Raw genomic sequence first — 23,602 nt, 5'->3', positions numbered from 1 at the left:
AGTGAGCCACACCAATTTACAATGACCAATTAACTGGCATGTCTTTGGATTGGGGATGGAGATTGGAGCACCCAGAGGAAACCTGTGTGATCACGGGGAGAATGTACCGATTCCTTATGGACGGTGGCGGAACGGAATTCCGAACTCGGGAACACCCTGAGCTGGAATAGTGTTGTGCTAACCACTGACGTTAATTACACAATGTTGGTCTAACAGAACAAGGAGGCATGTTGTCTTTGAAAATGGAAAAGCAAATCTTGAGAACAAATGTGCAGAGGCCTTACCAGAGTTATTGTTCCAGTGACTGCACCACCGAATTTAACTTTTGCGTAAACAAACTCTCCATCTGTTGCCTTCACTTCAAGCAGATTTGCACATTGCAAACTGTCCCCCACATCATCGTTAACACGGCAAACAAAAGAAAAAGATAAATTAGAAGCATGTCACAATGAGTACATTCTTTCATGAAGTAATTCTACATTCCTAGATTTTTTTTTAAAAAAACTATGTGCGCCAAGACTCATGTCAACCACAGCTTCCCTTCACATAAAGACTTTCAAAAGTTGGAATTATATTATCCTATAGAGCAGGCGATCCCAACTTTTCTTATGTCATGGACCCTTACCATTAACCGAAAGGTCTATAGACTCTATAGCTGGGAACCCCAGCTATAGAGCATGATTTACCTTTAAAAGCTCCATGGGTGCTCTCTGAACAAATAACAAAAGAAATTAAGGCACAAGAGATGACAGATGCTAGAATCTAGAACAACAAATGATTTGCAGAAGGAACTGCAGAGTTGTATCTGGGGGAGGAAAGAAATGGTTGATAATTCTCATTGAAAGCCTGTTTTTTGTTCCTATTGAAGAAATTATGTCAATGTAAAAACAAATACAAAATAAGGTCTAATGGTAATGGTATGCAATGGTAGAATATGTTTACTCTTCACAAATTTGGCAATACCAAAATCATTTTCCATTTATACTAAATGAGAATTGTCAATTTGATAATACCAAGGACTTGCACGGTACTCTTTGTGCCAAGAGGACATTGTAGACATTACCACTACACTCAGAAATTATGCAATCTGGTCACTGAGATAAAGGAATTCTAGAACAAGGCATGAATCGGTTTCAGAGGGATATAGCTGCAGGGGGAACTGTTAGCATAATTCTTCTCAGAGATCTCCAAGATATTGTTCTTTACAGGGCCAATATGAGGAACATTTTACACTATGTTTTTAAGATACTCATTTCTCAGATCTGTTCGGCAATGGTTGGGCTAGTGTCTATTCTCCATCTCTTATTGCTCGAGAGAAGTGCTGGAGAGCTATCCTCTCGAACTGTTTCAAATCTTGAGGAAGGCACTTCTAAAAAAAAAAACTGCTATACAAGATATTCCGTGGTTTATCTCAAGCAACAACTAAAGAACGGCAATATATTTTTAAGCCTTACCAAGAAAATCCAGATCCTCAGAAGTTCAAAAAACTACAATTTGCCCTTCATATAGTGGCTCATCTCTCACTACAAGGGACTATTGTAAATCCATCTCAGATCTTGGTAAATTGGATTATTATTAGACTATAACAGTCTAAGACATAAGAGAAGAATTGGGCCATTTGGCCCATTGAGTCTGCTCCACCATTTCATCATGGCTGATTTGTTATCCCTCTCAATCCCATTCTCCTGCCTTCTCCCAATAATCTTTGAAGCCCTGACTAAACAGGAACTTATTGTCACTTATACCAAGGTACAGTAAAAAAAACTTGTCTTGCATGTTGCTCATACAGATAAATACATTACAAAAGGTGGGAAGATGTGCCTGGAGGCTGTGGAAGTGAGCGAGGTCCTCATTGAATGTTTCTTCGGTATTCACCAATGAGAGGGAACTTGATGATGGTGAGGACAACATGAGTGAGGTTGATGTTCTGGAGCATGTTGATATTACGGGAGAGGAGGTGTTGGAGTTGTTAAAATACATTAGGATGGATAAGTCCCCAGGGCCTGACGGAATATTCCCCAGGCTGCTCCATGAGGCGAAGGAAGAGATTGCTGAGCCTCTGTCTAGGATCTTTATGTCCTCGTTGTTCATGGGAATGGTACCGGAGGGAGGCGAATGTTGTCCCCTTGTTCAAAAAAGGTAGTAGGGATAGTCCGGGTAATTATAGACCAGTGAGCCTTACGTCTGTGGTGAGAAAGCTGTTGGAAAAAATTCTTAGAGATAGGATCTATGGGCATTTAGAGAATGATGGTCTGATCAGGAACAGTTATCATGGCTTTGTAGGACAGATCGTGTCTAACAAGCTTGATAGAGTTCTTTGAGGTGGTGACCAGGCATATAGATGAGGGTAGTGCAGTGGATGTGATCTACATGGATTTTAGTAAGGCATTCGACAAAGTTCCACATGGTAGGCTTATTCAGAAAGTCAGAAGGCATGGGATGCAGGGAAGTTTGGTCAGGTGGATTCAGAATTGGTTTACCTGCAGAAGGCAGAGGGTGGTGGTGGAGGGAGTACATTCAGATTGGAGGGTAATGACTAGTGGTGTCCCACAAGGATCAGTTCTGGGACCTCTACTTTACGTGATTTTTATTAACGACCTGGATGTGCGGGGTAGAAGGGTGGGTTGGCAAGTTTTCAGATGACACAAAGGTTGCTGGTGTTGTGGATAGTGTAGAAGATTGTCGAAGATTGCAGAGAGACATTGATAAGATGCAGAAGTGGGCTGAGAAGTGGCAGATGGAGTTCAACCCAGAGAAGTGTGAGGCGGTACGCTTTAGAAGGACAAACTCCAAGGCAGAGTACAAAGTAAATGGCAGGATACTTGGTAGTGTGGAGGAGCAGAAGGATCTGGGGATACATGTCCACAGATCCCTGAAAGTTGCCTCACAGGTAGATAGGGTAGATAAAGCTTATGGGGTGTTAGCTTTCATAAGTCGAGGGATGGAGTTTAAGAGTTGCAAGGTAATGATGCAGCTTTATAAAACTCTGATTAGGCCACATTTGGAGTACTGTGTCCAGTTCTGGTCACCTCACTATAGGAAGGATGTGGAAGCATTGGAAAGGGTTCAGAGGAGATTTACCAGGATGCTACCTGGTTTAGAGAGTATGCATTATGATCAGAGATTAAGGGAGCTAGGGCTTTACTCTCTGGAGAGAAGGAGGATGAGAGAAGACATGATAGAGGTATACAAGATATTAAGAGGAATAGATAGAGTGGACAGCCAGGGCACCACTGCTCAATACAAGAGGACATGGCTTTAAGGTAAGGGGTGGGATGTTCAAGGGGGATATTAGAGGAAGGTTTTTTATTCAGGGAGTGGTTGGTGTGTGGAATGCACTGCCTGAGTCAGTGGTGGAGGCAGATACACTAGTGAAATTTAAGAGACTACTAGGCAGGTCTATGGAGGAATTTAAGGTGGGGGGGTTATATGGGAGGCAGGGTTTAAGGGTCGGCACAACATTGTGGGCCAAAGGGCCTGTACTGTGCTGGACTGTGTTCTACGTAACAGTGCACTGAGGTTATACAAAATAATAAGAGTGTGGAATAAATTGTTACAATTACAGATAAAGTGTGGTGCAGGCAGACAATGAGGTGCTGGGCTATGACGAGATAGATTGTGAGGTTATTAATCTATTTTATTGAACAAGGGAGCCATTCAATAGCCTTATAGCAGCCGGGTAGAAGCTGCCCCAAAGCTTCCAAAGCTTCCTTTTGTATCTTCTGACGCTTCTAACTCCAGTTTACTAAAGGGTGGCTATGATCCTATTTTTCTCCAGAATGACACTAATGATTTCTCGGGAGTACGAAGTTTGAAGCCAGTGGATAATACTGTAAAAATGATGAAACAGTGAATAAAAGTTTAAAAAACTGCACAAGGTGGCTGCTGTAGGTGTTGACACAGACAGGTGTATTTTGTGGACTCCCAAGCATGCAAAACAATTAAGTAGAAATTCTGAGAAAAATGTGCATTTGGATTTGAAACAAGATAATAGAATTGCTTGAGCATCAATTATCTGCATCACCTGAGTTAAAAAGTAAGCTGCTGGCAGTCGTTACCACAAATGTGCATACACTTTGACTCATTCCACCGAGATGCAGCACAGAGCGTCATAGGAAGTCATTCCTGCCTGTGGCCATCAAACTTTACAACACCTTCCTTGGAGGGTCAGACACCCTGAGCCAATAGGCTGGTCCTGGACTTATTTTATAATTTACTCGCATAATTTACATATTACTATTTAACTATTTGCAGTTCTATTACTATATATTACTTATGGTGCAACTGTAACAAAAACCAATTTCCCCCGGGATCAATAAAGTATGACTATGACTATGACTATGATTGCTACTCCTTATACAACATCTTTGTCTCAGGAATCAGTGATACACTCCACCACCAACATTAATCTTACAACAATGTCGGTGGAAAAGGTGATGACAAATAGGAATGGTATCCATACCAGTTTCCATGATGAATTTAATCATGTACCATGGGGGCTTTAGCTCTTCCATCCAAACTGTTAGTGGAATAATTTGCTGTCTTTCTCTACATTGAAAAATAATGAACTGAACCAGAATTAGTTTTAACCCATACGCCGCAACGGTGCAAAGGCCATGCAATAAATTCCAACTTTCCCCAATAACGCCCACAATCCAAGAATTCAACCAAAAAGCAGTCCATAACAATGCACTTATAGGTCAATTGATACAATTTTCTCTATTATTTTATTAGAGAATACACAATTAATCACTGTATTGATGTGATTCCCCCAGTTGAGTCTCTGGTCAAGGGTGACCCACAAGGATGTTAACTGGTGGGAGAAAGGCCATTGTCTCTTATTAAACCATACATCTTAATCAACAGATGGGCCAGAAGCTGTCATGTAGCTATCAGCATCTACCATTATAACAGAGAGGATCCAAAAGTGATTTCTGCAGAAAATAAAAACTGAGAAGTTGCTGCTAATGATTCCCGAATCCTTACTGTGCCAGCTTTGGAGGGTAGTGATCAGAAATTGCTTATTTGCCAAGAAGCGCAACCATTCACAAACTATTTGATGGTATAACACCAACTATCATGCACATTTTGAATGTGGCATAGAGGACATTAAGCACTCTGGACATTATAGAAACTGATTTACATGAGTGATGTCTAATCCCAGCAAATTTTCATGGATTTAATTAAAGAAAATATTAAAAAGTAGTTACAATATTTCAGCTATTACTTGATGTCTGTGATTGTTCTAATTTCAATAAATTTTCTGTAAAATCGTGATGCGTGTAGTTTTTTTTGTTTCAGTGATGGCTAGGTTAACAATCCAATTCACTTTTGAAGACTACCAATTACTGATATCTACCAAATTCAGTAGATGACTCAATTTTTCTTAAAAATTTCCTGTTTTGATTTTAAGTGTTAAATGTGTTTCAATACTTGTGAAATTTAGAGCTGTTTGCAGATATTCACCAGTCTGATCATTTTTAAGCAGTCAGCAAGTTTGTGAATTAGTAAAGTATTTTTGAAAGCATCTAGATTTGGAAAGGTAGCATCTGGGTAGCCTGACAACATGAACATCAACATCTCCAACTTCTGGCAATTTCTCTGCCCCTCCCCTTTCTCTGTTGTTCTATTCCTCACACCTCTTCTCTTCTCACCTCACTTGTCCATCAACTCCCTCCAGTTCCCCTTCTCCTTCTGACATCTTAGCCTGACATTGGTGGTGGGGAAAATGGTAGAGTCAGTTATCAAAGACGTGATAAGAGCACATCTGGAAAGCGGTGAAATCATCGGACAAAGTCAGCATGGATTTGTGAAAGGAAAATCATGTTTGACGAATCTCAGAATTTTTTGAGGATGTAACTAGTAGAATGGATAGGGGAGAACCAGTGGATGTGGTACATTTGGATTTTCAAAAGGCTTTTGACAAGGTCCCACACAGGAGATTAGTGTGCAAACTTAAAGCACACGGTATTGGGGGTAAGGTATTGATGTGGATAGAGAATTGATTGGCAGACAGGAAGCAAAGAGTGGGAATAAACAGGACCTTTTCAGAATGGCAGGCAGTGACTAGTGGGGTACTGCAAGGCTCAGTGCTGGGACCCCAGTTGTTTACAATATATATTAATGACTTAGACAAGGGAATTAAATGCAGCATCTCCAAGTTTGCGGATGACACGAAGCTGGGCGGCAGTGTTAGCTGTGAGGACGATGCTAAGAGGATGCAGTGTTACTTGGATAGGTTAGGTGAGTGGGCAAATTCATGGCAGATGCAATTTAATGTGGATAAATGGGAGGTTATCCACTTTGGTGGCAAGAACAGGAAAACAGATTATTATCCGAATGGTGGCCGATTAGGAAAAAGGGAGGTGCAACAAGACCTGGGTGTCATTGTACACCAGTCATTGAAAGCGGGCATGCAGGTACAGCAGGTGGTGAAAAAGGCAAATGGTATTCTGGCATTCATAGCAAGAGGATTCGAGTACAGGAGCAGGGAGGTACTACTGCAGTTGTACAAGGCCTTGGTGAGACCACACCTGGAGTATTGTGTGCAGTTTTGGTCCCCTAATCTGAGGAAAGACATCCTTGCCATAGAGGGAGTACAAAGAAGGTTCACCAGATTGATTCCTGGGATGGCAGGACTTTCATATGATGAAAGACTGGTTCGACTAGGCTTATACTCGTTGGAATTTGGAAGATTGAGTGGGGGATCTGATTGAAACGTATAAAATTCTAAAGGGATTGGACAGGCTAGATGCAGGAAGATTGTTCCCGATGTTGGGGAAGTCCAGAACGAGGGGTCACAGTTTGAGGATAAAGGGGAAGCCTTTTAGGATCGAGATGAGGAAAAACTTCTTCACACAGAGGGTGGTGAATCTGTGGAATTCTCTGCCACAGGAAACAGTTGAGGCCAGTTCATTGGCTATATTTAAGAGGGAGTTAGATATGGCCCTTGTGGCTAAAGGGGTCAGGGGGTATGGAGGGAAGGCAGGTACAGGGTTCTTAGTTGGATGATCAGCCATGATCATACTGAATGGCGGTGCAGGCTCGAAGGGCCGAATGGCCTACTCCTGCACCTATTTTCTATGTTTCTATGTTTCTCTTTCTTCCATGATCCACTGCTCTCCTGAAATAGAATCCTTTTTCCGCCCATTACCTCTTTCACCTATCCCCTCCCAGTTTATTTCTTTATCCCCCTCCTCCCTCGCCTGATTTCATCTGCCAGCTTGTACTCCTTCCCCTCCCCCCACCTTCTTATTCTGGCTTCTGCCCCCTTTCCTTTCCAGTCTTGATGAAGGGTTTCAGCCTGAGATGTCAACTGTTTATTCCCCTCTTGAATTACTGAGTTCCTCCAGCATTTTGTGTGTTGCTCAAGATTCCCAGCTCCTGCAGAATCACTTGTTTAGGATTAGGAAGTACTCTTGATCAGAGCACTCTTCAGAATTCGAAATGACACTGTAGCTCCATACCGTAAGGGATGTGCAACCTCAGGCAACTCATGGGCTGTCTGTACCTTATCAACACTACCTCATTATTCCTTTATTCTTAAACTACTTTTGTAACTCATTGTACTTTTATATCATTGCACTGCACTACTGGCATAAAGCAAATTTCAGGGCATACAACTCAGTGAAAAAAGTTCAATCAAGCTGTAAATTGGTGCATACTGCCATGAAACTGAAATCAATTCTAAAAGGCTAATTTGCAGAATAACTCACGGCAAGGCAATTTCTGTAAACTATTCATTTACTCATTCCTGTTATTTCTTCAAAAAAAATCACTTTGGCAAGATATTAACTTTGTTCTAACAGATTCCCTTCAGGACAGGATAATAACAAAACCGTGATATATGAAAGACTTACTGTTTCACTTCATATGCCTCGAGTTATATAAGTGTTGTTGGATTGGGGTATAGAATTGTTATTTTACTTTTTTTTTGCTATCACTTGCTTGTATTTTTATATAGTCATCTATATACATAATTGTTTAGTGAATTATCCATGAAATATATACAATTGCCTCTGTATTCCTGATGCTGTACAAAAATCTGTTCCTCCTTGCTCTTTCCTCAAAACAATCAGTTCAATTTCTATAACACACCAAGTGCCAGATAAGTTCGAGGGAGCAGTTGGCATTCCTGTCTGACTACCACTGAGCTAACTATTGTAACACTCCTTTACCACAGACATCTCATGATATAGTTTATGGAGACCACATCATGAAAATTACTCCAATTGAGCAAAGTAGTAATGGAATTTTATTTCAGTTCTCAGTGAATAGTAATGACAAGGAGACATTTGTGAAAGAAGCAAAGTTTCAATTACATCCCTATTAACTAATCAGAGCATAATGCTGCCAATAGCTGTGTAAAATTTTGTACATTAGGCTACTTGACAGCTGGCCAATATTTAAAACTGATGAGGGAGAACATGTTATAAACATTCTTGGGTACAGCTATGGAATGCCTTTGCAGTGAATCAGCTTACAATCCTGCACACCAATTTAACCACTGGTTCATCACCAGTTCTACACCTACCCATTAATTTCACATTTCCTTTTCTCATGTATTGACAAGTCATCACATCCACTGAAATAGATCCAAGGTGTCATACCAGCTATACCAAATCTGATCTAAGAACTTCAAAAGCAATAAAAACCAAAGAGTTTAACTGCAAACAACAGGAATTCTGCAGATGCTGGAAATTCAAGCAACATACATCAAAGTTGCTGGTGAATGCAGCAGGCCAAGCAGCATCTATAGGAAGAGTTTAACTGTTTATTGACAATTCAATTACATACCCTGAAGTAACAGTAACAACATTCATTTTGTCACTCAAGGATTTAGGCACCCAGAGGACACTATTCAGGTACTATTGAGCACATCTACAAGGAGCGAGCCATGCCATAAGAAAGCTGCATCCATCAAGGACCCCCTCCATCCAGGTCACACTCTCCTCTTGCTGCTGCCATTGGGAAGGTGATACAGGAGCAGATCCCACACCACCAGGTTCAGGAACAATCATTAACCTTCAACCATCAGACTCCTGAAACAGCGTAGATAACTTCACTCACCTCAACACAACCTACAGACTCACTGTCAACAACTCTACCACTCATGTTCTCAACATTATTTACTTGGTTTTCATTGATTCTATTGTATTTCTTTGTTCTACCATGAATGCCTGCAAGAAAATGAATCTCAGGGAGGTACATGGTGACATATACTGTACATACTTTGATATATATATACACACACACACACAAGCATTCCTGTTTGGTTAAATCATTACAAGTTATATGTAAAAATACATGAATTGCATATGTCATCACGTTATCATGTGATAGCTGCATGCCTTGCTTAAAGTAAACTCAAACAACAGGAATTCTGCAGATGCTGGAAATTCAAGCAACACACATCAAAGTCAGGACGAAGGGTCTCGGCCTGAAACGTCGACTGTACCTCTTCCTAGAGATGCTGCCTGGCCTGCTGCGTTCACCAGCAACTTTGATGTGTGTTGCTCTAAGTCAGACTCATGTTTTGGACTCCCATGTTTTCTTTTGTAAAAGTTTAATGTTTTGAAGTTACAAAACATAACACTGGTGATGAGGTATTTTTAAAAATGAACCCAAGACAGCTACTAACCTGTTGAAGCACAAACAGACATTCAAACTAAAAAAATCAGTGAGAAATGGTCGTTTCAGCTTTTTAAATTTAAAGTGCAGCCCAGTATTTGCAGAGATGGTTAAGTTATGAAAAGCAGTGGAGGAGTACATGTTTTTTGGAAGGGAAGACATGAGTGAGCATTAAGAAAGTCAGAAAATGGAAGAATTCATGGGTTCATAAACGATAAGTGATAATAATAATTTTTAAAAAGCAGAAATGGTTGGCTGCATCAGAAAGATTGACATCTTTGATTACACAACAGATAACTGGCTCATCTATACCAAGTAATTCAACAATATTTTGAAGCAAACGTAATAGTCAATGAGGTAGGAGTACCAATTTGCTGAGTCCATTGGATTTAAAAGTTATACAGTTTGCTTCAATGTTTAACTGTTGTCTCAACCAAACCAAAATGAGCTTTGGTGTTATTGTCGGAATAATGTAGGAACACTTAGAACAGATAACATTGTTGATGTCAGAACGCTTTAGGTTTCAAAAGAGGACTCAAAAGGAAGGGGAGTCCATTTCAGCGTATGTGGCTGAATTGAAGAGATTGTCTGAGCATTGTCAATTCAGTAATGGACTCAATGATACATTGAGAGATCATTTAGTTTGTGGAATCTCACAAGAAAGCATTCAACAATGATTCCTAACTGAAGCACAGCTTACATTTAAAACAACAGAGGAAATCGCTGTTTCTATGGAAACCACAGAGAGAGATGGAATTGAGTTACAGTCATAAATGAAAGTGAGTATCAACAAAATTGCAATATCAAAGTGGAAACCAACCAGGCCAAACAAATTGTGTTATTGTTGTGGCAGGTGCTCACAAACACCAAGCCAAGGGCAAAGCTTGCAGGAAATGCAAAAAAGTAGGGCACATACAAAGAGCATGTCAGGCAAACAAAAGTAAATGGATTGCACAGGGAAGAGAAAATGATAAAAAGTCAATTTGCGTTTTCAAAAAGAGTGTTAATCTGCATGCTGTTGATAATGAGGAAAATGATACAGGTCTGAGTAGCCTTGAGATTAACAATGTGAAAAGTAACAAGAGACAAGCAATATGTTTTACCCCACAAGAGAATGGTAAATTAATTAAAATAGAACTGGACACTAGCTTGGCTGTTAGAGTCATTCAATAAAATGAGTTTAAACAGCATTTCAAAGATACTAAACTGAAGCCTGCAGATATTAAACCAGGAACTTATACTGGAGAAAGGATAACTCCTGTGGGAATGACATTCGTGACAGTGAAATACAGCAACCAACAAGCCATATTAAGTGTGTATGTGATAAAAACAAGAGGACCAGCATGGTGGGGATATAACGGCTGAGACAACTACAGTTTCATTAGAGATCCATCCACAGTTTGCTCACCACATTCCCTTTAATGAAGCAAACTGAAAGAGAATTGAGGAAGGTACTGAATGATGCCGCAACTGTCTCCCTGCTGAACACCATGAACTATTGCCCAACAGAGGACAAACAGGTGTTGGTGTCAACCTCTGTGCCTCTGGTTGGAAAGCATACTGGACCAAGGAAGGGCCATGCTGCTCAGAAGAATTGTGAAAATGTTGGAAGCAATGGCCTGACTACAACAAGAAAGAGAATGGTGTGAAAGAGAAGGAACTTGAGAAAGAAACTGAATTAGATCCAGAGAGAGAAAAAGAAGAAATGTATCTAGAGCTGTCAGAACTGTCTTGCAGTCTCAGAGTCAACTCCTACAACCACCATGGAGGAGACTCCAGAACCTGAGATTGCCTGCACAGCCACAGGTCTCACCTGCCAACCAGAGTGACCTCCCTCCCATGAGCATAAGAAATCCTCCACAACGATCAAATCTTTAGGCAGGAAAGGGACAATTTAAAGTTTATTCTGTTGTGGATGTCTGCTGAATAGTAGTTGTATGATATAACATACTGCGTATATAGTTGAGATGTATTCTATTGAGTTAGAGTTTATAGTAAGCAGGGAGGAGTGTTGTGTATTTAATATTTAAGTTGTACACACACTTTTTGGTTGATTAAACATCCTTGTTTGTTTAAATCATTGCAAGTTATATGCAAAAATACATTAATTGCTACCATGTGCATGTCGCTCAAAGTAAACTTGTTGTTAGACTTACATTTCAGACTCATGTCTATCTTTGAATTAGTTGACTGTTTTGAAGTTACAACACATAACAGGAACATTCACTTTTTCCTTCACAGTACCATTGGAGAGGGTACAAATGTTTTGACATGTCTGGTGATGATTACGTTTGTAACTGGGTCTTGGTTACACTGGCTACTGAGGTGTCTAAAATGGCTTCTTTGTATATTATATAAAATGGCATTTCTGAAATCATAACTGCAATGTAAGGAGTTCTCTCTCTCTGCTTGTTTGCGTTATATTATTGATAAGAGAGGGAACAAATCAATGAGTGTCCATGTGTTTTTTTGTGGGTGATATTCTATCTCATATGGCTGGGAACTGTGTGGTTTGGGGGCTTATTCAAGAGGAGAACCGAAGAGGAAGGACGTGCTGGATGCGCTCTGGTTGACCACCGTGGTTGGTCCCAAGCGGTGAGTTGAGGGGGTCAGAGGAGATTGCATGGTGGAAAGAGGACCCTGTTAACTGAGCTCCAACCATTGTGCACCAAGTGGTTGAACTCTAAGTTTGGCGCCTTTCACTTTCCCTTTAATATTGTATCTCTTAATTACATAGTTCCAGTAAGATTTATAAAGTGTAATTTGTAAATCATACATTATGTGCTGTCTGATAATTGGTGTGTGAGTTTGTACCAGGTGGCATTACACAGCAACTACGCAACCGTAAGACAGGGTTTGGCGGGCAGACGGGGTTTCCCCTAGATAAACATGAGCTGATAGACCTGAGCGTTACACATTGCTGAGCAGCAAGAACAGACATATATTCAGCATACCCATGAACACCAGCTCAGTATACACATTTTGCACTATTTACTGTGCAATGTAGTCATTTTTACAACTTACACTGTGCTGCTGCAAAGCAATGTTTCATAACCTGTCAGTGATAATGAACTTGACCCTGATCCCAAGGGATCAGTCAGTACCCAAAGCACTAACAGCGCCATACTTGTGTGTGATCAAAACTACTCAAGTACTACAAGTTATAAAACACATCCCAAACAAAAGTGTTCAGTATTATTCTTCCATCACTTCCCAGTGACTGTGGGTTTCATAATGTTTTAGTTTGCAAGCATGACTGATGAAACAGAAGTGAAGCTTTAAAGACAGCATTTTGGAGATAGTAATCACATTTGCATCCCCTTTACCACAGCATTGGAGAGGGATAGGAACAGACAAGTCAGGAAAAGGTTTAATTGAAGTAAGGGGAAATATGAGGCTATCAGGCAGGAATTTGGAAGCATAAATTGCAAACAGATGTTCTCAGGGAAATGTATGGCAGAAATGTGGCAAATGTTCAGGGGATATTTGTGTGGAATTCTGCATAGGTACATTCCAATGAGACAGGGAAAGGATGGTAGGGAACAGGAACCCATGGTGTACAAATGCTGTTGAAAATCTAGTCAAGAAGAAAAGCTTACGAAATGTTCAAAAAAGTAGGTAATGATAGAGATCTAGAAGATTATAAGGCTAGCAGGAAGATGCTTAAGAATGAAATTAGGAGAGCCAGAAGGGGCCATGAGAAGGCCTTGGAGAGCAGGATTAAGGAAAACTCCAAGGCATTCTATAAGTACGTGAAGAGCAAGAGGATAAGACGTGAGAGAATAGAACCAATCAGGTGTGACAATGGAAAAGTGTGTATGGAACCAGAGGAAATAGCAGAGGTACTTAGTGAATACTGAAGCAAAGTATTCATTACGGAAAAGGATGTTGATAATTGTAGGGATGATTCAGTAGAATGAAAAGCTTGAGCATATAGATATTAAGAAAGAAGATGTGCTGGAGCTTTTGGAAAGCATCAAGGTGGATAAGTCACCGGGACCAGACAAGATGTACCCTAGGCTACTGTGAGTGGTGAAAGAGGAGATTGCTGAGCCTCTGGCAATGATCTTTGCATCATCAATGGGGACAGGAGAGGTTCTGGAGGATTGGAGGGTTGCGGGTGCTGTTCCCTTATTCAAGAAAGGGAGTAGAGATAGCTCAGAAAATTAAGACCAGCAAGTCTTTCTTACTTCAGTGGTTGGTAAGTTGATGGAAAAGATCCTGAGAGGTAGGATTAATGAACATTTGGAGAGTCATATGATTAGGAATAGTCAGCATGGCTTTGTCAAAGGCAGGTTATGCCTTACAAGCCTGACTGAATTTATGGGACGTGACTAAACACATTGATGAAGGTAGAGCAGTAGATGTAGTGTATACGGATTTCAGCAAGGCATTTGATAAGGTACCCCATGCAAGGCTTATTGAGAAAGTAAGGAGACATGGGATCCAAGGGAACATTGCTTTGAGGATCCAGAATTGGCTTGCCCACAGAAGGCAAAGAGTGGTTGTAGACAGGTCATATTCGGCATGAAGGTCGGTCACTAGTGGTATGCCTCAGGGATCTGTTCTGGGACCCCTACTCTTTGATTTTTTTTTTTTATAAACGACCTGGATGAGAAAGTGGAGGGATGGGTTAGTAAATTTGCTGATGACACAAAGGTTGAGGGTGTTGTGGATAGTGTGGAGGGCTGTCATGTTTACAGCAGGACATCAATGGGATGCAAAGCTGGGCTGACATGTGGCAGATGGAGTTCAACCCAGATAAATGTGAAGTGGTTCATCTTGGTAGGTCAAATATGATGGCAGAATATAGTATTAATGGTAGACTCCTGGCAGTGTGGAGGATCAGAGGAATCTTGGGGTCCGAGTCCATAGGACACTCAAAGCTGCTACTCAGGTTGACTCTGTGGTTAAGAGATACGATGCATTGGCCTTCATCAATCGTGGGACTGAGTTTAAGAGCCGAGAGGTAATGTTGCAGCTATACAGGACACTGGTCAGACCCCACTTGGAGTACTGTGCTCAGTTCTGGTCACCTCACTACAGGAAGGATGTGGAAACCATAGAAAGGGTGCAGAGGAGATTTACAAAGATGTTGCCTGGATTGGGGAACATGCCTTATGAGAATAGGTTGAGTGAACTCGGCCTTTTCTTCTTAGAGCGACGGAGGACGAGAGGTGACAAGATAGAGGTGTACATGATGAGAAGCATTGATCATGTGGATAGCCAGAGGCTTTTTCCCCCAGAGCTGAAATGGCTAACATGAGAGGACAGTTTTAAGGTGCTTGGAAATAGCTACAGAGGAGATATCAGGGTTAAGTTGTCTTTTTTAAAAAAACCGAGTGGTGAGTGCGTGGAATGGGCTGCTGGCAATGGTGGTGGAGGCGAATATGATAGGGTCTTTTAAGAGACTCCTGGATAGGTACATGGAGCTTAGAAAAACAGAGGGCTAAGGGTAACCCTCAGTAATTTCTAAAGTAAGTACATGTTCTGCACAGTATTGTGGGCCAAAGGGCCTGTATTGTGCTGTAGGTTTTTTATGTTTGATGTGTGTTGCTTGAATTTCCAGCATCTACAGAATTCCTGTTGTTTCACACCAAAGCTGCAGCTTCCATAAATCTATTCACCCTATGTTGTAATAAGCTATGATAGCAACCAATTCCCATCTGCTGAATCATTGGACTGCCCAAAGTTAGAACTAGACAAATTGAAAAGACATGCATGGTTTTTCTTTAAAGTTGCAGGGGAAGGCGTGATGGGAATAAAGGGAATGACTTTGAAAGGACCAAGGCAAAGTCTGCTCAGCTGTTGGTGCCATTTTTCTCTCCTGCTCCCATTTATCTCCCTCAGTTTATATTTTCCTTGAACCAGATCAGCTCTGATTAATCTCTTCCTCTTAAAGTGCACCGAGACAATCATTTATCCCTACCTGGTAATGGGAGCCTGCCTCAGAGAATCCCTCAACTCTTTATGCTTTGCATTGAGAATATCCTGTTATGATTCGATCTGGAAATGGTAACAAATTTTATTCCAGATTTTCATATACTAAGCATTGAAATAAACAGTTCAATGTTTCACCTCAGACGGTTGAGGAATTTTGGCATGGGCCCCTAAATCCTAAGAACTTTCTACAGGGGCACACTTGAGAGCATCCTGACTGGCTGCATCACTGTCTGGTACAGGAACTGTACCTCCCTTAATCGCAGGACTCTGCAGAGAGTGGTGGAGACAGTCCAGCGCATCTGTAGATGTGAACTTCCCATAATTCAGGACATTTACAAGGGCAGGTGTGTAAAAAGGGCCCCGAAGGATTATTGGGGACCCGAGTCATCCCAACCACAAACTAGTCGGGAAGCCATCCCACAGCATAAGAACCAGGACAGCTTCTTCCACCAGGCCATCAGACTGATGAACTCACACTAGTTTGACTGTACATTGACTGTTCTATTTATCATAAACTACTATGATTGCACATTTAGAAGAAGACATAATGTAAAGATTTTTACTCATGTATGTGAAGGATGTAAGAAATAAAGTCAATTCAATTAATATGCAAAAGAATTTTTGTTCAAAAGTTACATCAAACCTCAGTTTGCTTAGTACTAGGAACCAAAATTTTTTTTAATCCTCATATTTAGAGTCTAAAACATTTTCCTGCTGTCTCACAATGAGCTGAACATGTTAATATTAATTCAAGAACAATTTTAACCCTAGTTAACTCATGGGAACTTAGAAAGGTTCTACAGTGAATAGACAACAGTTAGACCACAAGACACAGGAGCAGAATTAGGCCATTCAGCCCATTGAGTCTGCTCCACCATTCTATCATGGCTGATGCCAGATCCCACTCAACCCCATACATCTGCCTTCTCGCCATATCCTTTGATGCCAAGTTCACCCAAACAACAGCATATTGATGGCGGTGGTAGAACTGCTGCCTTACACCAACAACTTGAGTTCAATCCTGACATCTGGTCCAGCCTGTGAAGAGTTTTACGTTCTCCCTGTTACGGTGTAGGTTTTCATTTTACTCTCACATCCCACACCTGTGCATGTTGATAGGTTAGCAGGCTGCTGTGTGTAGATGAGCCACAGAATCTGCAGGTAGCAGATAGAAGTGTGAAAAGAATGTAATGGGATTAGTGTGAATGGATGCTCCATGACCAGTACAGGCTTTCTGGGCCAAAAATCATGTTTTATTCTATAAAATTGCAAAGTTGGAAAATATTTCCTCTTAATCAACTTCCAGAAATCCAATTCCACTTGGAGATACTGTTGCACCAAAAGTACTCTGACACTGTACTACAGTATGACAGTAAATGACAACCCTCTACAAGGCCAAGCATCAGCACAGTAGAACAATGAAACTACAGGGACCAGCCATCCTCTAAGCTCCATAAAAAGGACAATTTTAACAAAATGGGTAAAATACATATATGCTCAGCTTCCATTAAGACAATCTGTTTCTCAACTTCATTCTTGTCTCAATATAAAATTACAGTATTCTCACATAGCTTCATCTTTCTCCTGATTAACCTGACTGAACAGTCATGCCCCTGCCAGCCTCCAGAATGTATATGCCTTTCTCTCACCCCAAAGTCCTTGATTCCCTATCAAAACCCTTCGAGTCTGAACTCAATTTTATGTAATAAACACCAGAAAATATTGTTTTTGATGAAAAATATTCAAGTCAGGTGTAACCTGTGAAGACAATGTTCCAGACAGAATCCAGTTCTACCAAGTATTGGAATTGGTTCATTATTATCACATGTACTGAGATACTGTTCACACAGATCAGATCATTACGCAGTACATTGAGGTAGAACAGTGTCAAACAATGATGCAGAATAAAGTGCAACAGCTACACAAAGTGCAGTGCAGGTACATAACAAGGTCAAGATCATAATGAGGTAGACCGACATCAGGAGGCCAGTTTATTGTATTAGGGAACTGTTTAATAGTCTCATAACAGTAGGTAGAATCTGTCAAGCTGGTGGTACTTGCTTTTGTTTATTGTTCCTGATGGAAGAGAGAAAAGAGAATGTTTGGGCTGGGTGTGGTTTTATGATTACATCGGCTGCTTTACTAAGGCAGCGAGAAGTACAGACAGTTTAGGAGGGGAAGATGGTTTCCATGATGTGCTGAGCTGTGCCCACAATTCACTGTAGTTTCTTGTGGTTATGTGCTTAGAGCAGTTGCCATACCAAGCCATTATACATCCAGATAGGATTATTCCTATGGCGCATTGATAAAAACAAAGTATTTTGCTTCTGGAATTACCACTTTTTCCTAACTACATACTAGTTGTGCACACCAGGAACTTGCCACTTTTCACATCTTTAGAGGCATCTATCACAGTCAGGTAGGTAGTATTATGTTGTAGAAGGTGCCACTTTACACTGAAGCAACGTTAAATTTAGATGTCTAAAATCTGTTCTGGTGAGAAAGCTATTTTGAAAGTTAACAATGTATGCACAAACAGACTTGTCCAACTATTCATTAAGCAAGAGTAATCTAATGGAGTATACATCCTATGTTTGAGGGCTGATGTTCAATGTAATCTATCTGACATGTTCATCTAAATAAGTTACTCCAACTGAAATACTGAGATGTTCAGTTCTTGTTTATTGTCATTTAGAAATGCATGCATTTAAAAAATGATACAACATTCCTCCAGGATGATATCACAAGAAAACACAGGACAAACCAAGACTAAAACTGACAAAACCACATAATTATAACATATGGTTACAACAGTGCAAAGCAATAGCATAATTTGATAAAGATCAGACCATGGGCACAGTAAAACAAAGTTCCAAAGTCCCGATAGACTCATCATCTCACACAGGCAGCAGAAGGGAGGAACTCTCCGCCATGAACCTCAAAGCGCCACCAACTTGCCGATGCAGCACCATTGGAAGCACCCAACTGCACCCGACTCTGAGTCCGCCTGAAAGCTTCGAGCCTCCGACACAGCCTCTCCTAGCACCATCCTCTGCCGAGCACTTCGACCCCATCCGGGCCGCTGAACAAAGCTGAGGACCCGGGGCCTTCTCCTCCGAAGAATCTGGACCACATAGTAGCAACAGCAGCGAAGCAGGCATTTCAGAAGTTTCACCAGATGTTCCTCCGTGCTCTCACATCCACCTCCATCAAATCAGGATTGTGCACAGCCCCCTACTAGACAAATAACAGACATCACCACCTAGGCTACGATGGCTACGTCGCGCAGCCATCTCCTCTCCTCCACTAGAGATGTCTAGGGTATCTGAAATGTACTGAGTAGCTATCAGAGGCAAGTACTCACAAGGAATATCTAGATGAGCACTTGAATGAGCAAGGCATAGAGGACTTTCAAGAAAGTATTAAGGTAGATAGGTATGTGATGGTCAGCTTTGATATGGTGAGTCCTAGGGCCCGTTTCTATGCTGTACAGCTCCCTGACAAAGTAAACCACAATAAGACTGACAGGTCATTCTTCAAAAATCAAATTAAGTTTAATTATCATTCAAACCATACAGATACAGCTGAATGAGACAGTGTTCCTCTGGAGCCAGGGTGCAAAACATTCAAAATAGCGAGTAACATAATTCAAAATAGTGAGCAAAGGAGACAGAGAGACAGAGAGACAGAGAGACAGAGAGACAGAGAGACAGAGAGACAGAGAGACAGAGAGACAGAGAGACAGAGAGACAGAGAGACAGAGAGACAGAGAGACAGAGAGACAGAGAGACAGAGAGACAGAGAGACAGAGAGACAGAGAGACAGAGAGACAGAGAGACAGAGAGACAGGCAATCGATGGTAGAATCTCCTGGCAGTGTGCAGACACATGCAATCCAGCCTGTCATTTGACTATTCTTACACGGGAGGGCAGCACTGATGGGAGAGGCCAGACCCCAGCTGAGTGTGGACACCACACACTGCAAGGCTTCTGTGTCTCTCACCTGGTCTGCAGCAGCAGGCAAGCCCAAGGCTTGAGGCCTAGTCCTCATTACAACCAAGGCTACACAGCTCCTATGTCATCTGTCCCTCCAACAGACAAGGAAACAGACCAACGGGAACTTGTGTATCACTGTCTAACAGTCTTGGGATCGCAAATAAAATGTCCAAGATAATCTCCCACGATTACACTGCAACAATTCTGCTGCTTCCAAGTAGCAGGCAGCAGCACGGTGTGCAGCCAGGTCAGCTCACCTGTACCCAAACCAGCTCCTCTGATATCCTGGTGGGCTTCTCTGAACCCAAACCTGGTCCTCCAACACCTGACTGGCCCCTTCTCCGATCAACGAGCAGCTCACTGATGGAGCAGCCTCATGTTTGTGGGGTAGAATTGGCTTTGGATCACAAAAAACTAATTTTACAAAGAAAAAGAAAGCACCATTGGTTGCCTCCTTTCCCCCCCCCCCCCCCCGAGAAGCTGCTGAGTTTGCATGCACCACTGTCTTACCAGAAATATTCTTCAAAAGAATACAAATATTCAGCAATATACACAGGATAATGTAACTCAGCCACAGAAATAAGGTCACTGCTTGCAAATACTTCCAAACATTGATGTTTACTTTGTAATATTCTTTAAAGCATGGAAAAAAAGATACATAATCATTTCTTTAAATCATACTTTTCATAGAGTGTGGAATACCCAAGACCAAAAAAAAAAGCATTAAAAATACAACTAAATCTCTAGTTCAGTTTTAAAAATATGAAAATAGACAAGGGAGAGCCAGTAGATGTAGTGTACCTGGACTTTCAGAAAGCCTTTGATGAAGAACCACAAAGGAGATTAGTGGGCAAAATTAAGGCACATGGTATTGGGGGCAGAGTACTGACATGGATTGAAAATTGGCTGGCTGACAGGAAACAGTAGTGATTAACAGGTCCCTTTGGAATGGCAGGCGGTGACCAGTGGGGTACCGCAGGGTTCAGTGCTGGGACCGCAGCTGTTTACAACATACATAAATGATTTAGATGAAGGGATTAAAAGTAACATTAACAAATTTGCAGATGATACAAAGCTGGGTGGCAGTGTGAAATGTGAGGAGGATGTTACGAGAATGCAGGGTGACTTGGACAGGCTGGGTGAGTGGGCGGATGCATGGCAGATGCAGTTTAATGTGGATAAATGTGAGATTATCCACTTTGGTGGTAAGAACAGGAAGGCAGATTATTACCTAAATGGAGTCAAGTTAGGAAAAGGGGAAGCACAACAAGTTCTAGGCATTCTTGTACATCAGTCACTGAAAGCAAGCATATAGGTACAGCAGGCAGTGAAGAAAGCTAATGGCATGCTGGCCTTCATAATAAGGAGAATTGAGTATAGGAGCAAAGAGGTCCTTCTGCAGCTGTACAAGGTCCTGGTGAGACCACACCTGGAGTGTTGTGTGCAGTTTTGGTCTCCAAATTTGAGGAAGGACATCCTTGCTATTGAGGGAGTGCAGTGTAGGTTCACAAGGTTAATTCCCAGGATGGCAGGACTGTCATATGTTGAAAGATTGGAGTGACTGGGCTTGTATACACCGGAATTTAGAAGGATGAGTGGGGATCTTATTGAAACATAAGATTATTAAGGGATTGGACATGCTGGAGGCAGGAAGCGTGTTCCCGCTGATGGGTGAGTCCAGAACCAGAGGCCACAGTTTAAGAATAAGGGGTAGGCCATTTAGAACAGAGTTGAGGATAAACTTTTTCCATCCAGAGTGTAGTGGATATGTGGAGTGGTCTGCCCCAGAAAGTAGTGGAGGCCAAGTCTCTGGATGCTTTCAAGAGACGGACAGAGCTCTTAAAGATAGCGGAATCAAAGGTTATGGGGGATAAGGCAGGAACTGGATACTGATTGTGGATGATCAGCCATGATCATAGTGAATGGCGGTGCTGGCTCAAAGGGCCGAATGGCCTACTCCTGCACCTATTGTCTATTCACTTTCAGCTGACAATTTTTCCATGCACGAGGCACCTCAATCCAATCACCTATTATTTATACATTCAACAAACTATTATATTTCTTATCCGAACCACTGGTGCCATTGTGGGTAGACTTCAGAGAGTAAACATGTGCTTAACCCGTAGTGGGAGTGTGTTGTTTCACTTTACCTGACGAAACTTAGGGCAAACCTGATCTTCTTATAGTCAGTACACACATGAAGCCAGCAGACCAGCACTCAAATGGAGTCACAGATTGACCCTTGCTCTTACTGACGCATGCTGAGTACACAGAACCTGGACTGTGCCCTGACCTAGATACAATGCAACTTCTTGTGCCTGATACCCAACCTCCCAAAGCCTGGCAGAATCTAAGCTTTAAAAATTACTTCAGATAATCAGAAAACATCTCCTGGAAAAGTACTAGAAGGCAGTGAATACAATCTAACACAACATTAAAAATGCCAAGCAAACCAATTGATTCATCTATATCAAGGTAATCTTTCTAAATAATTTATTACCATCTGGCCTGAGACTGCCGTATCACATGAACATGTGAGCTTATGTACCTGCCTCTCTTCTCTGGAAACAGGAAACAATGATCTCATGCAGAATGACAAGTGTATTGCTAGAAACCAACTATGGTCCCAGCCAATTACGTCAAGATAAAAATATATTTTTTTTAAAAAACATGTAGAGGCAACATTTCAGAAAAATCAGCACAGAATTCTGCATCCTGCCTCTACCACGCTTTTGAGATTCTGCCAGTTTGCACTGTAACAACAAAACCATATTGCTGTCTGAAACTAGTGTGATGGGGGAGACACACAGTAGCACAGGGGACTTGTTACAAGAGCAAAATAAAGAGATACTGAAGAACTCTGGGTCAGGCAGCACCTGTGGGGGAAATAGACAGTCAATACTTTAGTTTGAGATCCTTTATCAGGACTGAAAGAGGAGAGGGGGCTGAATGGGGGAAAGAGTTGGCATATGATAGGTGGATCCAGGTGAGGATGAATTCATTGGTCGGTGGGCTTAGATGTGAGAGGGAAAGGTAGCAATATTAATATGCTTGAAATTCATCTTTGCGAAATAGGTCCATCATTGTACCTGAGTAATGACCCTAATCTTAAATTCACCACTGCCATTTTATACTTCCCAGCCCACGGTGGTTGTCCATTGTGCCTGATGGTAGTCTTTCTTGTGCAGCTCATCTATTATGGACCCGAAGGTGGCTGTGAAGTCAAGTCTTGAGCGGCAACTCGTTCGCAGTGAGGACAGGGGAACCGTCCTGAGTCAGCTGGAGGAGTTGCTTCTGTAGCTTCCCATCACTCCCGGGCAGCCAACAGGACCACACAACATCTCTCCTCAAAGTTGTCACAGGCGAGTCCAAGGCACATCATCGAGTCTAGTCGTTCACTGTTCCAGTTGCTTTGGAGCAAGTCCAGCATATGCAATGTTAACTTTCATTCGATCTGCAAACCTCTTGTGATGCCCACTTTGGTTCCTCTTGCCCAGAGGAAGTTCACCATGCAGTAGCTGATTGGGGATTGTGGAATCCTCCATGTGAATGATATGCCCTGTACGTTGAAGCTGGGCGTTCAGGATCATGGCCTTGATGCTCATGAGCTGCACTCTGTTGAGGACTTCCAGGTTTGTGATCCCACCCTGCTAGTGGATACCTAGGATCATCCTCAGGCTACAAATGAGAAAGCACTCTGGCTGCCTGAGGTGTCTTCTACAAGCAGTTCGCATTTCACAACCATAAAGGATACTGGTAATGACAGCAATGCTGTACACCTTGAGCTTTGTGGATACCAAATGTTGCAGGGGTTCAACACACTGAGCGCAGGTGGCTTTGAAAATCCTGACATTGATTCATTGAGCCATCACTACAGACAGTGCTGCCAAGATACCTGAACTCCTCTAGCATATTCAGTTTTGTTGTCTTGATGGTGTTGAAGGAGGGGCTACAGCAGATAAAGAGTGAAAAGGACTTCCATCTTAAATCAGGTTTATGGCGAGGCCAAAGAGGTGAGAGGCTTCTGCGAAGCT

The 23,602-nt window shown here is 41.7% G+C and overlaps 1 protein-coding gene across 1 annotated transcript in view; it reads right to left on the bottom strand.

Annotated features, from left to right (window-relative positions):
• cusr (Copper-only SOD repeat protein) overlaps window positions 1–23,602 on the bottom strand; it is a 149,124-nt gene that overhangs the window by 117,800 nt on the left and 7,722 nt on the right. Inside the window, exon 3 of the mRNA XM_063071251.1 lies at window positions 285–384. Within this exon, the coding sequence (XP_062927321.1) occupies window positions 285–384 (100 nt within the window). The remainder of the gene's footprint in view (window positions 1–284; window positions 385–23,602) is intronic.

Source organism: Mobula hypostoma, chromosome 19 (assembly GCF_963921235.1).
Source record: "Mobula hypostoma chromosome 19, sMobHyp1.1, whole genome shotgun sequence".
Classification (NCBI taxonomy): domain Eukaryota; kingdom Metazoa; phylum Chordata; class Chondrichthyes; order Myliobatiformes; family Myliobatidae; genus Mobula; species Mobula hypostoma.
The sequence above is the reverse complement of the archived record's forward strand: the minus strand, read 5'-3'. Positions and strand labels throughout refer to the sequence as shown.